This window comes from Acinonyx jubatus, chromosome E2, assembly GCF_027475565.1.
Source record: "Acinonyx jubatus isolate Ajub_Pintada_27869175 chromosome E2, VMU_Ajub_asm_v1.0, whole genome shotgun sequence".
Classification (NCBI taxonomy): Eukaryota; Metazoa; Chordata; class Mammalia; order Carnivora; family Felidae; genus Acinonyx; species Acinonyx jubatus.
The window spans coordinates 17,124,377-17,135,982 of NC_069396.1; the positions used below are offsets into that span (position 1 = coordinate 17,124,377).

Sequence of the window (11,606 nt, forward strand, 5' to 3'; positions counted from 1 at the left end):
CGTATGAGCAGATGGAGGTGGCACCATGTTGAACAATCTTTGCTGAACCATGTTGACTGTGTTAAGAAGCTGATGTCAGCTTGTATTGGGTGTTTCAATCCTTGAAAGCCATGTCCAACAGAGATGTGGAAACTTCCTTTTAATTTGTCCATTTCTTCATATAACATATTTTGGGACAAAATTCCCCCTTTCTCACATTTGAGTGAAAGGCAAGTTGTAAAGAAATGCTACAGTTTTAAAATTCATCCTGTACCTACAAGTTAGAAACTTTATAGAGCTTTTTTACATATTTACATGTTTTGGAATTTAGTATCCTGTTTTCCTATCAGTTAATCCCAAATGAAGCTATAGTGAAAAGGTGAGACCCAAATCCCCATTGATCTGGTTCCCCTAAACAGGGTTAGGATCCAGAAGCTTTTCTCTCCTCCACTCTCACATTATTAGACTCTGCTCTCTAGGTAGAAGAGAGATGTGGGATATATTCAGGGAAGCAGAGTATCCTTATCAGTGTTTCTCAAACTGAGAAATGCATAAGTCCATTAACACTTTTTAATGTAACTTCAGAGGTGTTTTTATGATAGTATTATTGAAATGGGTACACACATAAAACTATGCCTACAGCTTCCATAGAACTATGAAATGTACTGTGAACTGATGATTCTTTTGCTGAATTTAAGTCACTGCTCATGACATGGGTAGTGTTGGGACTATAGCCGTGACAGGATGTGGGTGGGGGTGCCTGTGCCACCGTGCACTGAGAAGTGATCCCAATCTCTCGCATCTTCACCTTAGCAAGACTGCTGCAAACCACTGTGCCTGAAGGGTACGGTGATGTCACGTAGCCTTTGCTAGACCGGAACACTATTATGAAGTCTGCTCTCTGCCTATTAGCTTTGTGACACTTAAGATATTACCACTTGGAGTCAATGCACTGAATTCTGAAGCAATACTTGGTTAGAAGGTGCTAATGCTTTTTTGTTTTTTTAAGATTATGGCTGAAATAAAAACATTATACACTGTCAGCACTCAAAGACTGTCCAGAAACACTGTCCTGGTAGGTAAGAGGGTGAGGCTCACTCAAAGCCCCAGCTGCACCAGCCGCGCTTCTGGGACAGTGAGCCGGCCACCTCAATCTCTGAATGAACATTTCCTTATCTATAAGTCAGTAGGTAATGGTACCTCTCTTGCTTGCAGGGCTGTTGAGAGAATAAATAAGCAAGTAAATCTCTTAGCTCAATGTCAGCCATGAGGTCAGTGGATCAGGGAGCCTTTTTCCCCGCTGTGAGTGAAGAAGTGATAAATAAAAGAAGAAAGATCAAGAGTTTGAATAATAGAAATAGTCTTTTAAGGGGTTTTTGAGGGGTTTTTGTATAGTTTTAGATGAATGTATCAGTCAGGTGGGAGAAAGAACAAGGATTATCAGTGGAGGGGTTTCACCACTGCCTCTCGCTCACTTTATCCATAAAATTTTTGCACATACTCCCATGCTGTGCTTTTTGCTCTCTAACCTCTAGCATTGGACAGAACAAATTCTGTTGAAACAGATCTGCCCCATATGTCCTACTGGGGCAATAGGTATCATTTAGCAATTAGATATGAATAAGAGAAAGAATCTCCCCGGCCAAACCTTGTCAGTATATTCAGATGGTTGTAAATAAACTTACCAAATGTTTACCCCCAAGAAGCAGGTATGAAAAACCATAGCCCAAAGGAAGGAGAGAAATACCTCTTCTGAAGTAGCAGATTCTATCTAGCAGCCATGAAGTAGGTTTGGTAAGCCACTGAGGTATTTTTGTTTTTTTACTGTTTGCTTATTTTTGAGAGAGGGAGAGGGAGAGAGAGAGAGTGCAAGCAGGGGAGGAGCTGATAGAGAGAGAGAGAGGGAGACAGAATCTGAAGCAGGCTCCAGGCTCTGAGCTGTCAGCACAGCCCAACTCAGGGCTCTACCCCATGAACAGTGAGATCATAACCTGAGCCGAAGTCAGATGCTCAACTGACTGAGCCACCCAGGCACCCTGCAGTGAGTTTTTGAGGTAAAAACAAAACCTCTTCCTGTGAGCCAAGCATGGAGGTATCACGCCACTTCTATTATGGAATATCCATGTGTGGCCCTGAAACTGGCCTAAGTGTGACTTGCGAGTTAATGATTACCCTAGCAGGTGTCTTAAACTGCTTGGTTTCACTGGGCTTGTGCAAACAGTTCACCTACAGAGGAATCTTCAGAAAGCAGCATGTTCCCTTTGCTCTCTGGAGCTGGACTGGTGGTTCTGAACCTAGTGACCTCTGCTAGGAGCCTGAAGACAGAACCCTTTATTGGTTCTGGGGACCAGCCCCTCTTCCATGGAGCAGATCGATCTGACTTTGCCGTCATGATCCCTCCAGGAGGCACAGAGTGCTTCTGGCAATTTGCCTACCAGACTGGATACTTCTATTTCAGTTATGAGGTAAGTACAAGGGCTCCTCTAGCCATACTGGGGACTTGTTTTTTTTGTTTGTTTCCTTTTGTTAAGTGGGTCAGGTTTTACTCGAATACAAGATTCTGGTTGTCTTTCTTATGCTGTGATTCCCTACCTGTTAATGAAATGGACCTGCAGTTAAGATGGAAACTCTCCGTGAATGAACAATCGCTAAAACATATGGATTGACTAATCAAAATGGGGGCAATGGAGGTGTGCTCAAAGCCATGGGACAAACAAGCTGCCTCTTCCCAGAGAGGTAATCATATATTAACTCAGATTTGGAGATGAGAGGGGAGAGAATCCATTTTTTAAAACATTAAAATAATATGGATATGGTACAAAGTAAAATGAAAACCTACATGAACTTTGGCAACAGACCCTGAGATTTCAAAGAAAGATGCTTCTTTACGGGGCTAGGGGAGCCAACATTTATTCTCTTGCTTTTAGGGGTAATTCTGGCAAATTAAAGAACCACTGACTCAAGATTGCTCCATTTGGCCAGTCTTGTTTCTTTAGGAAGGTAAATGTTTAAAAGTTGCCTGTTCACAGGCCAAGTACATTTATCCATCCTGTGGTCTTACACCACACTGCCCAAGGATGGTGAACTCAATAGTAAAGTCAGAGCTGTTCATTTCCTTGTTCTTTATCTTAGAAACCTGTTAACTTTCTAAATTTTATTTACATAGTAATAGACTCTATTGATCTCATTCCATTCCACTATAACTCAAAGCTTATTTTAAGTTAGCTTATCAGAGCCTTTTCTTATCTCTGAATTTGGAACAGTAGCTACTAATCAGCTCACTGTAGCCTGGGCTTATCAAGACACAGCTTGGGGACAAGTTCCTACTGAATGCCTTATTTATTTGCTGTCAAGCAGCAAATAAGCCCAAATCAAGGACACTAGGGAAGTTAAAACCAAGCAAGTTCAGTCAAGAACTCCATAGCCAAAACATACACATCAGTTGATACACGATGTATGGTCTGAGACATGTCTTCTTAACTGGAGTGCTATTGGCATTTTGGGCAATTCTTTGTCCTGCAATACTGTTTCTAACACAGCAGAATGTTCAGCATTGCTGTCCCTTCCTATCTCCCCAACAGCACTGTTGTCTGCATCCAGATTCCCAGAGAACCACTGTGCTGATGATCATGAATGTCAATCTTACTATTTAGCTAGCTCTTGGTGATGTAGCAGGGGCTTTTCTCCCTCTTTAATGTGTCTTGGCAGGTGCAGCGGACACTGGGAATGTCACATGACCGGCATGTTGCTGCCACAGCACATACCCCACAGGGTTTCCTCATAGACTCCTCTCAGGATGTTCGGGGCCAGATTAACTTCTCTGTCAAAGAGACAGGTCTGTTTTTATCACCACAGCTACTGTAATAATCCTAAATTTCTTTGAAATTGGGTAAATAATGAGAAGTACTGAAATTACTTTTTTCAGTTTGAGAGAGGGCCAGTGAGCACGTTAGTGGAGGAGGGGTGGGGGAAGGACGAGAGAGAGAGAGAGAGAGAGAGAGAGAGAGAGAGAGAATATATACCAAGTAGGCTCCACACAATCAGTGTGGAGCCTGACATGGAGCTCGATCTCACGAACCCGTGAGATCATGACCTGAGCCAAAATCAAGATCTGGATGCTCAACCAACTGAGCCACCCAGGCGCCCCTGAAATTAGAACAACCTGAGATATATTAGCCCTGGCTTTTTCACACAGGGATGATCAAACAGTAGGGGGAAGAAACCAGTTTTCAACACCAAAAACCAGCCTTCAACACCAATATCAAACCTTTCCCGGAGACTGCCTGTAGTGGAGGACATTAAGCAGCAGGCAGTTGCTGTCAGATTCAGGCCAGGGTCTCCAGGTGACTAATTACTGTAACTCCAGGGTCCAGAAGCTCAATTTTATCTCATCATCTCCAACTGATGAGGTTATGGGAAAGTGACCAAAAGAGAGACCCATTTATAATACAGAATTCCAACTAATAAATTTATTACATGATAACATTCCTTTCCAGTCACCAGAATACTTGAGCCAGTTATGAAATAGCAGACTCAGAACAAAAGGAAATGCATGGCCATGAAAATATCCACAAACAACGAAACACTTCCCCAGTCATCAGAAATTTCCTACAGCCAGATTGAGCCTATCCCCACCCTGCACAACACTGGTCGGTTTTAATTGCCCTCTCTACTAGCCAGGTGTACAGAAAAAAAAAACAAAAAACAGTGTTTCTGAATCGGGGTATAAAACAATCCTTCACTGTGTAGCACAGGATTTTCAGCACCATATGGTATCTGGCATCTTTGGCCCCAGCAGTGCCTTCTAACCATTAGAACAATCAAATAACTGCCACGCCCTTCTAATCCCGCTCTTCCCTGCTCCCACACACACACACAAAGGGAGGCACACACAAAGGGAGGATCCCAGTTGAGAACCAGCACTAGTTCATACTAGTTCATACCCCAAACCGTTAGCTCCTGTACAAATCACCTTGCAGAAGTTACTCCATCCGCAGGATAGCTTCTTTCATTCACATCAATTTTTTCTCTAGTTTCAAGTTCAAGACGGTATCCCCCAGTAATGGTGTACAAGAAGGCAAATAGCATGCTCTTAATTTCAACTCATTTTGTTGAGAAGAACTTCAGTAAGAGATGTGGGAAATACAGGTGACAAAGGAGAAAACATGGTTTCCTATCTAGTATAGAACCAATTTACTTAATAAATTTACTTTTTATAAATTTACTATTTTATAGAACTCAGTTACTAATATTTGGCAAAACAATATCATAACTGATACTCAGTAAAGTAAGTTTCATGGAAGATCACGTAAGGCCTTCCACCTTAAACATTCTATCTTTGTACTTCCTAAGTGAGAAGAAGGTATTAAGTAGCACATTTAACACTGGTAAACAGGTATCTCCAGGGAAATCTAGAGGGTGGGAGTTCAACAAAGGGTGGAGGCCAAGACTTGGTAATGATCTAGGGATTCCTACAGGTTTTTATCAGCTTTGTCTAAAAAATCAGCAAAATCACTTTGGTTCTGTGCAAGTTTACCTCAATTTTGGAGTTTTCTATGAGGGGCCTGAGATGGACCACAAACAGAAGAATGAAAGAAAACAACTGAATGATACTCTGGATGCAATTGAGGTAACTGTTTTGTGAGAGAAACATCTGTGGAAACATCCTTGAAAATCAGTAATATCATCTGAGGGCTCATTTGGGGAGAAACCAAACAGGCAAGAGGATTTGCAACCTTCAATCTTTATAACTTACAGCTCTTAAAATTCCTCACTTGTTTATAACAGGAGTTGACAAAATATGGTGCACAGGCCAAATCTGGCCCAGTGCCTGTTTCTTTTTTTAAAGTTTATTTATTTATTTTGAGAGGGAGAGAGAGAATCCCAACCAGGTTCTGCGTTGTCAGCACAGAGCCTGACACAGGGCTTGATCCCATGAACCCCTAAGATCATGACCTGAGTCAAAACCAAGAGTTGGATGCTTAACCGACTAAGCCACCTGGACGCCCTTTTTTTTAAATTTTAGATAGAATTCACTATTTTAAAATGTACAATTCTGTGGTTTTTAGTACATTCCCAAGGTCATGCAACTATTGACAGCATCTAATTTCACAAGTTTCATCAGCCTAAAAAGAACTCCATACCCATTACTCACTCCTCCTTCCCCATACCCCCCTCCCCAGTCCTGGGCAATCACTCACTAATCAACTGTTTCTTTAAATTTGCCTGTTCTGTGCACTTCACATGAGTGTAATCATACAATGTGGCCTTTTGTTTCTGACTTCTTTCACTTAGCATGTTTTCAAGAGTCATCCACATTATAGCAGGTATTAATACTTCATTCCCTTTTATGGATGAATATCCTCTTTTATGAATGTATCAGTTTCTTATCCACTCATCAGCTGATGACATTTGGGTCATCCACTTTTTGGCTATTAGGAATAATGCAGCTATGAACATTTGCATGAAGTTTTTGTGTGAACATGTTTTCATTTCTGTATACCAGTTAGTAGGATACTCTGGTGGGTCATATGGTAACTCTGTTTAACTTTATGAGTAACTGTTTTCCAGTGCCTAAACCATCTTACACTCCCACCAGCAGTATCTGAGGGTTTCAATTTTTCCACATCCCTGGCAACAGGTTACTGTGTCTTTTACTAAAGCTACTCTAGTGGGTGTGAAGTTGTATCTTGTGGTTTTGAGGTATGTGTCCCTAATGACTAATGACATTGAGCATCTTTCCATGTTTTTTGGCCATCTGTATACCTTCTGTGGAGAACTGTCTATTCAAATCATTTTCCCGTATTAAAATTGGGCTGTCTTTCCCGGGCTGGCCTGAAACCCAGGCCAGAGCACAGGGTCTGGCCAAGGAGCAGGGATTCTTGACTCAGATTCCAGGAACTCCTTGATGCTTTTTGAAAAGGATGAAGGTAGCTAGCTTTATTACAGACAACTCTGACCGCATCCCCTATCTACCCAGAAGAATGCAAACCCCCTTTTTTAGTCTTCTCAGGGAGTTCTGAGGGATCATTCCCTATTCAGCTGCCACAGTTGGGAGAGTGGGGAGGTATGAATTAAAAGTCCACATCACACACACACACACAAAAATAATGAAATAAAATAAAATAGGGCTGTCTTTTTATGGTTGAGTTTTAAGTTTTTTATATATTCTGGATAGAAGTTCCTTATCAGATAAATGATTTGTAAACATTTTCCCTATTCTGTGGGATGTCTTTTCACTTTCTTCATAGTATTTTTCAACGTACAAAATCCCACTGCGTATTTCTGTAAATTAAGTTTCACTGAAACACAACTATGCTCGTTTGACAATTATATACGGCTGCTTTTATGCTAACAAGAGCAGAGTTCAGTAGCTGCAACAGAGACTGTATCACCTACAAAGCCTAAACGATTTACTATCTGGTCCTTTAATAAAAGGTTTGCAGGGACACCTGGCTGGGTGAGTCAGTACAGAATGTAACTCTTGATTTCAGGTTCATGGGTTTCAGCCCCACGTTGAGTATAGAAATTACTTAGATAAATAAATACTAAAAAAAACAAAAAAAGTTTGCAGGCCAGCCCCCATCTTCTACCATCTACAAAAAACAGAAAACATCAGCCAGAGGGGCAATGATGTACTGAGTACATGTCTAAATCTAGAGATACTCTGAAAGAGTTTTAGAACTGAAATTTTTCATTATAGAAATTTTGTTTTTTAAACCAAAGTCCAGGCGATGTTTTCATAGAGAGCAAAACCAGCTTTACTAACAACTACAATAACCAACTTATTGTATGTATCATAAAATTATAGAAGTAAGTTACTCAGCCTCCAGATAACTTAGGTTAGTGCTTCTGAGCAATGGGGTGAGACTAGATGGGTGGTAGGGAGGACTCTTTTAATTTCATTTTCTGTCCCACAGGAGAGTACACGGAAGATGCAGAACAATATCTTTCACATGTGGCGGTATTACAACTTTGCCCGCATGAGGAAAATGGCTGACTTTTTCCTTCTCCAATCAAACTATAACTATGTGAACTGGTGGTCAACAGCCCAGAGCTTTGTTATTGTTCTTTCTGGAATCCTGCAGCTGTATTTCTTGAAGCGTCTCTTTAATGTCCCAAAGGTTACAGACACAAAAAAGCCAAGATGCTAAGCCAAAATGACTACAGCACCCTAGTCCTTTTCTTCTGGGTCATGAGCTTTGTAAAATTATTGGAAAAAAAATCAACTTGTTAGAACATTTTAGTCTATTGCTCTCCTTCCCTGTTGCCTCAAAATGGCAATAAAATAATAAAAATGTTTAAGTATTGATATCGGCTATTACAAAAGTGTGCACTAAGTGATGCTACCATCAAAATACTGTTCATCATACAGCAGTCCCTTAACTCTAAGATTATCTAGAGGGTTGAGAACCATGGGAGGGAGAAGAGTTGAAAAAAATGGGACAAAAACATACACATCTCAGTTTTATGCGTTGCATACAAAAACAGGAATTGGCAGACTGCTTTTTTGTAGTTGAAAAATGTTTTATTTTTAGAGATGTCACCTTTGGAATTTAAAATAAGCAGGAAAAAAAGAAAAGCAGTAGATTTAAAACAGGCAGTTTAAAAAACTTAGTGGAATTTTTTCATTAAAAAAAACATTTTAATAATTCCAAAAATAATTTTAGGAAGCATGGGAAGAGCTGAATTATATCAAGGTCTCTGATTAGTGCTGTCTAGTCCAGTTAAGTAAAGGCTCCCATGGGAAATCACATTTTAAGAAATCAAGGTGATGAAAATACCATTAGCCTGGCATCATACCATCTCAGAAAAAGAAAGATCAAGAACAAAGATATATAATCAAGCTGTATTCATAAGATCCTATCCTTAGTAATAGAAATACCCAGTATATGCAATATAAAAATAATTTTACCATTTATTTAACACCTATCATTTGCCAGGCACTGTGCTTAAATGCTTTACAAACATTGATTTCTAATCCGAAAAACCATCTTTAGGTTAAAGCTGGTTTTTTTTGAAGAAGAAAATTAAGCTTATTAAAGTTTAATGACTTCTAAGGCCATACAGCTGGTAGGTGTCAGAACTGGGGTTTAGATCCAAGATTTTCTTCCATACCACACAACACCCACTATATAGAAAACTGGCAGGACAAATTGCTCTTATTATTTTATCCAAATTTCATTCATAAAATCCAACACATGGCCTACCATTCTCATATGGCAATATCTAACTTTCATCATATAAACAATGAAAAAATCCTTTGTGTTCTTATCATGAGTTTGAAAACGGCGTTATCACAGATAACAATAAGCTAGCCATTCTTGTCCTCAGTTCCAACGACTTAGAACCTGTTACTCAAGACAAGAAGCCTTCTGATTCAAATATAAAACACAGCATTCTATTTAGTCACAAACACAAAGATCTGAAATGCCATTTTTGAACCATCTTCACTTAAGAATCCAGCCTGCATTCAATCGCAATAGAGAGAATATTAAACTAAGAAGTCCCTGAAGAAGTCAGTGTTGACAAAATTCAACATGATGATGGAGCCTACACAGACACGGGAAACAAAGCTAGGCCCTTCCACACAGCCACAAGTCCTTGCGATGTTTTCGTTTTAAGTCAATGTCTCTTCATGCCGCACATATTCCCCAATGTCTGCTTGATGAAATACCACAATCGCCATGGGGTCTACTTTCCTGCAGTCTTGTGTAGACTTTGCTGCCACCCCAAAACCCTGGGATTCAAAAGAAGAGACACTGATTCACTCAAGTCATTCAACAAGCATGCATCGAGGGGTGGAAATAACGAAGATGAAAAAAATGCAGTTCTTATCTTTGAGAAATTCAAAAGGTGCTGAGAATTTAGTCTCTGAAGCGCAGATGGAAAATACAGCCTTCTGAATTAAAAAAGATACTTGATTTTTCTAACAGCTACCATCTCTACTCACCAAAGGGACGTCTGCCATGGAGTACACCACCACTCCCTGGTACTGACAGGTATTTTCAGTGATTCGACCCAGTCCAGATTTCAACACATGGTTCCCATACAGGAAGGACTGCTCTGCTCCAGGCTTTATCCAGACTTTATACTATAAAAAAACAACAACAAAAAAACCCCCACAATTAAATCTAAGAGACATTAAAATGCTAATAATTATATCCCATAGATTAGCCAGCTGTTGGATATATGATTAAGTTTTATTTATTTATTTATTTATTTAGCTGCGAAAAAGCTTTGTTTTCATTTGGTCCACGGATTTTCTTTTAATAAGAAGGATTTTGTCTTTAGAAAATATATATGTTTACTTATTTCGAGACAGAGAGAGGGTGAGCATGGGCACAAGGTGGGGAAGGGCAGAGAGAGAGACTCTCAAGCAGGCTCCACCCTCAGCGCAGTGCCCAACTCAGGGCTGATCTCACAACCCCAAGATTATGACCTGGGCCGATATTAAGAGTTGCATGCTTAACTGACTGAGCCACCCAGGTGCCGCTATGTGATTAATTTCTTGAAAGCATTTTAAGGAAAAGAGAAAGACTGGATGGCTATCTCAAATTGCTCATTCTCCGAACTGAACTCCCAGGAGGTTCTTTATTCGACTCTACAATCTCTCTCACGGATAGTTTAAGAACTCTTTTTCTGGATCCCTCTGTGCTCCTCACCAAAGTCACCTACTGGCTTTTCTTGAGTGGGGTCTGCAGAGGCTTTTCTACTTTGCTGAACGTTACCACGACTATGCAGCCACACAGCATTCCTATGCCAGAGCCCGAACCCTGCCCAAGCAGCAAGTCCCACAAACATCTCTACGTGTGGTACTGACCTAACCACTGTCGGGGACTCCGAGGCAGAGAAGCCGCCCAATTATCTGCCTTCTGACGTGGCCCTCATCTTTGACTTCCTTCATCCCCAGTTGCCGACTGAATACCACCCCGCTCTTGTCCCCCTTCCCCCCCCCCCCCCCCCACAAACCTTGGCATAGGGTGCAAGGTAATCCAGAGCTGTGATGTGCAACCGGAACTTGTGAGTCTTCGTGAATTTTCCGAAGCAGGTCCCCAGAGACACCAGCTTGTCCCCAGAGATGTTGGCGGCCAACTTCAGGATCTTCTCGCTTAAAGGGTAAGGAGAAAGAAGGTGTCAGCTGCGGGAAGCCGGCGGGACCCAGTCCTCCCCCCGTCCACGTTGGTCCACCCGGCACCGCCTCACCTCACGTAGTACACCCGGTCGTTGTGCAGCCTGAAGCAGTAGGTGCCGTCGGGCCTGTCGACCAGCAGCTGAAGGTTCTCCCCGATGCTGAAGGCAAAAAGAGCACTGGAGACGGCGCCCCAAAAGACTCCTCCCAGGGCCGCGCCCCCACTCCACCCACGCTCTTCCCTGCCACAAACACATTTCCCCTTCCCCTCGGCGCGCTCTTACTATTTCGCTATCTTCTCAAACATTACGCGGGTCTCTTCTTCAGTCAAAGGCCGCATTTTCCCGCTGGGTTGCAACACCGAATCCGCGTGCCTCAGCGTCCGGAAACGGAAGTCAGCCGCCAGCCGCTCCCTGGCAACCCCAAAGCCTGCCTCTCTAGCCGCATTCGGTTTGTTCCCCCACGCTAGCGCCCCGCAGCGTGGAGGACCGTCGGA

At 41.7% G+C, this 11,606-nt stretch overlaps 2 protein-coding genes across 7 annotated transcripts in view; one reads left to right on the forward strand and one right to left on the reverse strand.

The window, feature by feature from the left end:
* NIP7 (nucleolar pre-rRNA processing protein NIP7) overlaps positions 1-11,599 on the reverse strand; it is a 62,078-nt gene extending 50,479 nt beyond the window's left edge. For 4 of the 5 annotated variants that reach the window (XR_003426219.2, XM_027076094.2, XM_027076096.2 and 1 more), the window contains exons 1-4: positions 11,395-11,599; positions 11,185-11,271; positions 10,951-11,089; positions 9,932-10,072 (exon numbers count right to left, since the gene is read on the reverse strand). Coding sequence is in view for 4 of the 5 variants with exons in the window: in XM_027076094.2 (XP_026931895.1) it covers positions 9,932-10,072; positions 10,951-11,089; positions 11,185-11,271; positions 11,395-11,450 (423 nt within the window). In the remaining variant the exon portion in view is untranslated. Of the gene's footprint in view, positions 1-8,443; positions 9,719-9,931; positions 10,073-10,950; positions 11,090-11,184; positions 11,272-11,394 lie in introns of those variants that run through there. The other variant, XM_027076093.2, reaches the window with a different exon arrangement.
* On the forward strand, positions 1,908-8,290 carry TMED6 (transmembrane p24 trafficking protein 6). 2 transcript variants are annotated; one of them, XM_027076091.2, is made up of 4 exons: positions 1,908-2,444; positions 3,694-3,814; positions 5,457-5,608; positions 7,899-8,290. In XM_027076091.2, exons 1-4 carry the CDS (start codon positions 2,232-2,234, stop codon positions 8,130-8,132), a joined length of 720 nt encoding a protein of 239 aa, XP_026931892.1. In that variant the 5' UTR covers positions 1,908-2,231; the 3' UTR covers positions 8,133-8,290. The 2 variants fall into 2 exon arrangements, with proteins under 2 accessions (XP_026931892.1, XP_014924518.1); XM_015069032.3 differs by having other exon boundaries at positions 1,922-2,444; positions 3,688-3,814.
* Positions 11,600-11,606: the final 7 nt, after the last annotated feature.